The sequence below is a fragment of the Montipora capricornis genome, chromosome 8, assembly GCF_036669925.1.
Source record: "Montipora capricornis isolate CH-2021 chromosome 8, ASM3666992v2, whole genome shotgun sequence".
NCBI classification, from domain to species: domain Eukaryota; kingdom Metazoa; phylum Cnidaria; class Anthozoa; order Scleractinia; family Acroporidae; genus Montipora; species Montipora capricornis.
The window spans coordinates 32,255,217-32,262,716 of NC_090890.1; the positions used below are offsets into that span (position 1 = coordinate 32,255,217).

A 7,500-nucleotide genomic window follows, 5' to 3' on the forward strand; every position below is an offset into this window, starting at 1 on the left:
TTTATACGACCGAATCCTCTTTAGTTAACAAACAAGTAGAAATAAACAACGGAAAGAAACAGAAATATTGCAAAAGGTAAGGATGACGCAGTAAAAGCGAATTGTAGCGCTGGACTCAGTTAAACAGACACACAGGTAGCATATGGGTGAAAAAAGAAGAAACTAATTATTCCAGTTTTGGTCTCTTTTCGTAGTGAAAGCCTGTTCTTTGCAACTGCTGCTTGTGGTCATGGATATGGTATCCAGTCATGGTTCGAAGATCTGTGTATATTCAATCAATTGTGAAGGGTACGTTTACACTTTCAGGTCATTATATGTTCAAGTCACGTTTTAAATGGGACAAAAGCCTGCTTTACGACAGGATATGCGGTGCCCTGATGTGCAACATAAACTGATTCGCTTAAAGGAGAAGAAAACTGGAATAATTAATTCTCTGTTTTTACTCATATGCTCATGACCAGATTGATGTGTTTCAAGTAATCGAGTCCTGATTCTCTACTTTCCTTTTACGCATCACTCTTTACCTTTTACAATCTCTTTATCATGATGCCTTACCACTCGTGAGTATCGATACGTGCAATCCGCATGATCTGCGGATCATCGTCGAAACCCCGCGGTGTATACCATTTATTTCCGACACCATTCCTTCTCCGTTTACATCACTACTTTTCTTTAAAGCTGTTTCAAACTTTTGGAACTACAATATGAATTAAAGAGCATGCATTATGGATAAGCCACAGGAGATTTTTATAGATGAGATCATAATAGTTTTGTTGTTTCCCGCTCTCTTCTTTTTCCTTTTAGCAAGTGGCTTTGGGGGGATTTATCCTGTTTTTCGGCTTCTTGGCGTTCAATGGTGGTTCCCAAACTGCTATTGCCAGTCCTGGAGATGCGGATATTGTTGCTTTGGCTATGGTAAACACGGTCCTTGGAGGTAAGGCTTCGGTGGGATTATGTAGGTATTCAGATGTGCTTCTAAGTGGTAAACGAAACCTTTGTTCGGAAAAAAAAAAACAAAAAACGATAACCTGTTCGCTATGTAATCTTGTATATCAGTCTGAATTACAGGTCGATTCATTGTCGTTATAAGTACTTCTTACAGTTCAGTCGTACCCAAATTTAGGTAAGTCGTACCCAGGCGTTTAGAGTCTATTCGTTTGGTCGTTAACAACTTAAAAATTAGGGAGAAAAATCACTACCGCCTCCAAAAATGTCCTCAGTTCTGAACTTGTTGCTTTTACTGATCCCTACGAAGCTTTACAGTTTTCTTTTTTACGCACGCAGAAGAGCAGTGCAGTAGAGCACCGCTTACGGAAGTCGCTAACTCAGAAATGTCGTCGATCTATCCAATTTGTCCTTAGGCTGTCAGTTTACGATATTATCTGAATTTTAGAACACAGGTCCCGCCAAATAATGGCCAATCAGATGGTGCCTGATGTGCACAACACCTCTGATTGATCCGCAACTGTTGTAATAACTATTTAATAACCTCGACCTTTCGGTCGTTACAGCAAAATCTCAAACTGAGGCCTTGCCGTATTGACCGAGCGACAACGAGGTCAATACATCCAGGGTGAGGTTGTCATCAATGTGTTTAATAATAAAACAATTATCCCACTCAATCTTGTGGAATATCGGGTCTTGAACCCGGGATGTCCGGATCTCAAGGCAAGCGCCCTAACCACTGGGCCACATCACCTCCCCTTACTTATGATGACTGATTCCCGTTGCATGTCAGGGGCCTCAGGTGCATTGACTGCCATGATGATCAAGCGTTTGGGTTATGCGAAGAAATACTGGAGTCTCCTTTTCACTATCAATGGTGGACTGACTGGAATGGTGAGAACTCGCTTGAAGCTATTATATGTCAACAAAGAACCATAAACTACTGGTGCGCCAGAGAAATTCATCTTTTTGATCATGAAACAGGAATGGTTTGCAAAGAAAACTGTACCCTTCAGAATTCAGAACAAACCAACGCGCGAAGACAATATGCACTATTCAACGTAGAATTGTCCTGTCTTATGATATTTGCATGCTTAACCAGTACGGATGAAAAGGGTTTGAATGCAAGCCTCATCTTTCTTTCAGGTTGCAATGTGTGCTGGTTGTAACGTCGTCTATCCTTACGCCGCATTTATCATTGGTGTAATAGCAGGAATGGCGTATGTTGCCTGGAGTACCGCTGTACTGTACTTCAAAATCGATGATCCACTTGATGCAGTAGCTGGTAAGAGAGAACACTTTCGTTACATCAGTTAAAGGCCTAAAAGACGATTTCTTCTGTCGTAGATGTCTATAACCTCATTTCGTTAAATGACATCCATCAACACTGTAGCTGTTATTTAGGAAAGCTCTATCAAAGGGTCAGTTGAACTCAACAGGAAAAAATGGTTCCAGAAAAAATCATTCGTAAAGGTCATGGAATAACAAACAGAATCAATGTGATGCTTCCATAAGAAAAGAAGTTCTCCGTCCTGACGATTTGAACACGTTTTGAAACTCAAACAGCTTCTTTTTAGCGTGTGAAATATCCAAAAACGTTCTTTTTGCTTATTTTTGAGTGAAAGATATATATGAAATACATCATATATTGCACTGCGGGTGTGAAATCAAATGAAACCATGATGTCTCGCAGTGATGAGCGCAAATTTCTATTGCGTCGAGAAAGCCTGAAAAATTTTCAGGACTTCATCGCACCGGTATCGCGAGGTCGCGGGTTCAAATCCCGTTGAGGTCCTGAAAATTTTTCAGGCTTCTCGACGCAATAGAAATTTGCGCTCATCACTGCGAGACATCATAGTTTCATTTGCTTATTTTTGGATCGTTTGTATTGATTTTCACTCACATAATTAACGACCATGTATTTCTTAAACCAAAGCAAGAAGCTGTTGGGTAAAAATAGAGTAGAATTCTCACAGTATCAGCGAATTTGACACACAAGCCCAGCCGCTGTTTTCTTCTTGTCGTCATGTGAACACAAAGGATTAGTATAAGTCTTCTTAGACTACCGACAACTTATTATACTTCCTCTACACGCACAGTCCATCTTGGAGGTGGAACATGGGGTGTTCTGTCAGTGCCCATCTTCAACAAGGAATCCGGCATTATGTACTCCGGAAGTCTGCTTTCTTTCCGTGGTTTCGGCTGGAATCTTCTGGGCGTGCTTGTCATCATGGCGTGGTCGGCTGCCTTGTCTTTCCTGTTGTTCATAATCTTGCATCTTACAAAGCAACTGCGTGTTCCTGAGGAAATTGAATTAAAAGGTGAGACCCAGTGAATAATCAAGAGACATACGCAAGTTGGACGAACGGTTAAAGCTAGGGGATGGCTTAGTTGGCGCTTGTTTCAATCTCTCAAAAATGTAACTTTCTCTTTACGTTAACTTGAAGATCGTGAGGTTTAACCGATTTCAAATCAAACAAAAATCAAAGAGGAAGAGATTCAGACGAGGCTAAGATTGTTAGTTCCTTACCTATATATATATATAACCTAGTAGATCAGCACCTATAGCTTAGAGATCCTATCTATTGTCACCTATGTTGTGTCAGATCTTTTTTGCAGACAATGACTTGCTCTTTGCCATGGTGCGTTCATTCCTGCAATAAAAAATGGCATTGTCTATGGTTGTTTCGATCCATGGAAGCTGTAAGTGCTAGCCGAACGGCTTTCCCGTTAACCGAACGTCCAGCTTTGCATCGTTAATGAGGTTGAGAAAAACGTATCAAGACATAAGTTTAACAGAAGGACAAAATGTCTTCGTAGTTAAATTGTATGATTTCTTAAAAAATGGACCAGGCTCAGACAAGTTAGAATAGCCAGGCATTTCGAAGCTACCTCCTTCTCTTCAGTTAAAATGAATTTTGTTTGCTTTCACTATACCATTCCAAAAGAAAACGCGTGAATAGAGTTGAGAAATTTAATTATTTAATTTGATTTAAATGCCGGCCTTTCCACTTAGTGTCTCCCTGACTACATTTTCAAAAATCTCGGGAAAATAGTTAACAACCACAGGTCGGTTTTGAACTATGGCGTGATTTTTCCTGCAGCCAATATTTGATATTCAACCTCTTCTCTTTTACAATATCTTTCATCCTCTATTTTTCCGCCATTCATCTTAGGCCTGGACATCCCCAAGCATGGTGAGCCCGCATATCCACTGGACAGTTATGGAGACGGCTGGACCGCGGATTCATTGTCAACTCAACCGCTTCCGTGTATGCATAAGTCAACCGCCCAACTCAGCCTCGTCTTGATGAATAGTCATAATAAAGTTTCCCCAAAATCGGGAAGTGTTTCGAACTCTAGGACTTTAGCGGTAGAAAATCTGAGCCCGGACCAAGAAAATGTGACGACTTAATTAAGAAGGGAATAATTATAACATCAATGGGCGAATATCTTAGCATCAATAATCACTTACACATGCACGATTCCTCGTGCTTTAGCAAAGGATAAGGAGACCTTCAATCAGCAAAATAATTATACAGGTTAAAACAAGTATTTGTGTAAATTTCTACGGCTAATCAATAAAGAGTTGTAAAAGGAACCTGGAATTTGAAGCTAAGAATAACATTATGATAAAAGACACCAAAAATAAATGATAAATATTTCAATAAATATTAAAAAAAACATCTATTGGTATTCAAGGTCAATTAGCCCTTTTTTCCCCGTTTGGCAGGATGCGAGCAAACCGTTACTCACAGAACTTGTGGCTCAAACCGGTTTTAACGCTTGAAAGAAACGTTCTTATTACAAGGATTGACACTACAACACTATCACTTATCAACAATGTTATAGTACTGTATCAAGCTCCAATTATTGCTGAAAAAGATTCGGTCGTTTTTGTGACGTAAAAAGTTACTGTGGCAACGGGAGAGCCTTGCCAAAACATCCCATATTTTGCCTTTAGCCGCTCATATCTCAAAAACGGACTCGAGGACCCCCATTTTTTATTTTTGAAATGTTATCAGCATGCCAGAATAAAACTTTCTGCAAAGTTTAAAAAATTTTGTGCAGCGGATTCAGAGCTACCTTACATAATTAAAAATTTAAGGTAGCTCTGAATCCGCTCCACAGAAATTTTTTTTTTTCATCTTGACTTGCGGATCACTTTTGTGCAATTAAAAAATGGGGTCACAGAGTTCGTTTTTCAGATATGAGCAACTAAAGCCAAAACATAAGGTGTTTTTGCAAGGCTTTACTGTTGCCATGGTAACTTTTTACGTCAGAAAAATAACTGTATCTTGTTCAGCAACAATTGATATTTCACATGGTACCATAACATTTCTGTTACGTGATAAAGTGTTGTAGTGTCAATCCTTCTAATAACGAGGTCTCCTAAGAGTGTTGAAACTGGTTTGAGCAACTTTAAAGGTGCTAGGTCACGCAATTTTAGGCAATTTCAGCACTGATCGAATGGTCATAGCATTAACTAAAATATCAAAACAGCTGTTCAAAACTATAGAAGGACTCTAACAAAGCACAGGGAAGCCAAGAAGGGACATGGATGGACAAAACTGAAGAGGATTGAAATGGATTGAATTTGGGTAAATTTTAAAAAACGTCGGCCCACCTTTTTTCAAATTTATATCAGTCTATATCAAAATGTCATTTACGCAGCTGGAAAATCATTCTCAGTTGTTATGTGGCCGTGACCTAGCCCCTTTAAGGTAGTTTTCCTTGAAAATGAAGTACTATCCAGAATTTTTTCAAACTTGGCGCAATTGATATTCATACACAGGACAATTAAAAGATGCAATGACAAGACAGGGTCGCCGTGCTTGTTTTCGCGCTGCATGCCCTTTATCCTCAGTTTCCGTAGCAATTGTTTGCTAACGGATTGGTTCAGTGTCAGAAGCGGGGTGAGCCAAGGTTGCGTCCTGTCACCCATGTTATTCTTAATAGATGGACACTAATGTCTGCTTGAGGATCTCGACTTTGCCGACGATGTTGCACTCGTGTCTTCTACTAGAGATCATATTACAGCGAAAAACGTCAGACCTCTCATTAGCTGCCAGCCAACTGGGCTTGAACATCAGCAGGAAGAAGACCAAGACAATGCAGCGTACGGAAACACCATTACCAGTGGAATTGGAGAATGAAAATTTGGAGGAAGTAGAGGAATTTACCTACTTGGGAAGTATTATGAGCAAAAGCAGTGCCACGGTTAAGGACATCACCAACCGTCTCCAGAAGGCCAAATCATCATTTTTCCAAATAAATTAAGTATGGAGGTCACCAAACATCAGTGAAAAAACGACGATAAAGATCTATAGCAGCAATGTCTTATCAGTACTATTGTATGGTGCAGAATGTTGGTGGGTTACCCAAAGAGACAGCCAAAGACTGTCAGGTTTCCACACTTCTTGCCTGAGAAAGATATGCAAGATATACTGGCCCCTGAAGATCACAAACAAGGAACTATATCAAAGGACAGGCTAGCGAGACATCACCACAGTAATAATGCAAAAAAGATGGAGGTGGCTTGGGCATGTTATCAGGAAAGACCGAGATAGCATAACACGAACTGCATTAAGGTGGACACCGGATAGTGGAAGAAGGAAGAGAGGTCGTCCACGAGAAACTTAGAGGAGGACGATCGAGGCAGAAATGAAAACAAAAGGGAAGACATGGAAAGAACCTGAGAAGACAGCAATGGACAGGGAGCAACGGAAATCTCTGGTCTCAGCCTTATGTGCCACCTAGGCGCGACGAGGATTATATATATATGCCCTTTATCCTACTGTTTTTTACCGAATTACGCGAGAAGCGTTCGAAACTAGATCAACCGGAAAAATTGTTATGAAGCAAAAGCTACTGAATACTACTGAAAACTTAAACCTACTTGTTGTTCCGGGCTATAATCTTTAAGTAAAGTGATTTCAAATTGTTTAATCTTGCAAAGAAATGTAAGCAAATTGGGCCGCTACAGTCATCACATGGCAGTCAGTGTCGATCTCCAGATGCAGTTTCACGTCATTTATATGTAAATACTACAACTTCTACAATCCAACTTTTTTTCTCCTTAAAATATGTTTTCCGTTTACCTATTACGAGTAAATAAAACCATTAAAAATGGGGATCACCGTGCTCGTTTCTTCGCCCCAATATGATAAATGGATGACAAAGGCAAAATTTCGGCTTCAAAATGATGTTTTTCCGCGAAAGGACTGGGGCGAGTTCCAAACCAACACCTTCTTAACCGAGAAGAATTATCATGATTGCACTTGAAAGCTCTTGAACAGCAAAAGCGGCCATTGTTGCCTCCCTTTAGATGACCGGAGTCAAACGCCGCCATCTCCGAAGTCGCAATGTTATGTGCAGTATGAGATGTGCGGTGCAAAACAAGGGAATTACCTAAAGGCGATTTAAGCGGTGCGAGGGTTTTGCATGCGACTGGCTTACGTCACGACTTCACCACAAATAGGCCTCTTGCAACAAACGATCACATGGTACAAAATCCGCCATGCTGGAGAACAAACTCATTATTATTCCCCAACT

At 40.3% G+C, this 7,500-nt stretch overlaps 1 protein-coding gene across 1 annotated transcript in view; it reads left to right on the forward strand.

Annotated features, from left to right (window-relative positions):
• The window catches only part of LOC138060674 (putative ammonium transporter 1), a 12,136-nt gene extending 7,590 nt beyond the window's left edge, over window positions 1–4,546 (forward strand). The window contains exons 6-10 of the mRNA XM_068906510.1: window positions 805–934; window positions 1,739–1,839; window positions 2,092–2,230; window positions 3,045–3,266; window positions 4,122–4,546. Of these exons, the coding sequence (XP_068762611.1) occupies window positions 805–934; window positions 1,739–1,839; window positions 2,092–2,230; window positions 3,045–3,266; window positions 4,122–4,360 (831 nt within the window). The 3' untranslated portion in view covers window positions 4,361–4,546. The remainder of the gene's footprint in view (window positions 1–804; window positions 935–1,738; window positions 1,840–2,091; window positions 2,231–3,044; window positions 3,267–4,121) is intronic.
• Window positions 4,547–7,500: the final 2,954 nt, after the last annotated feature.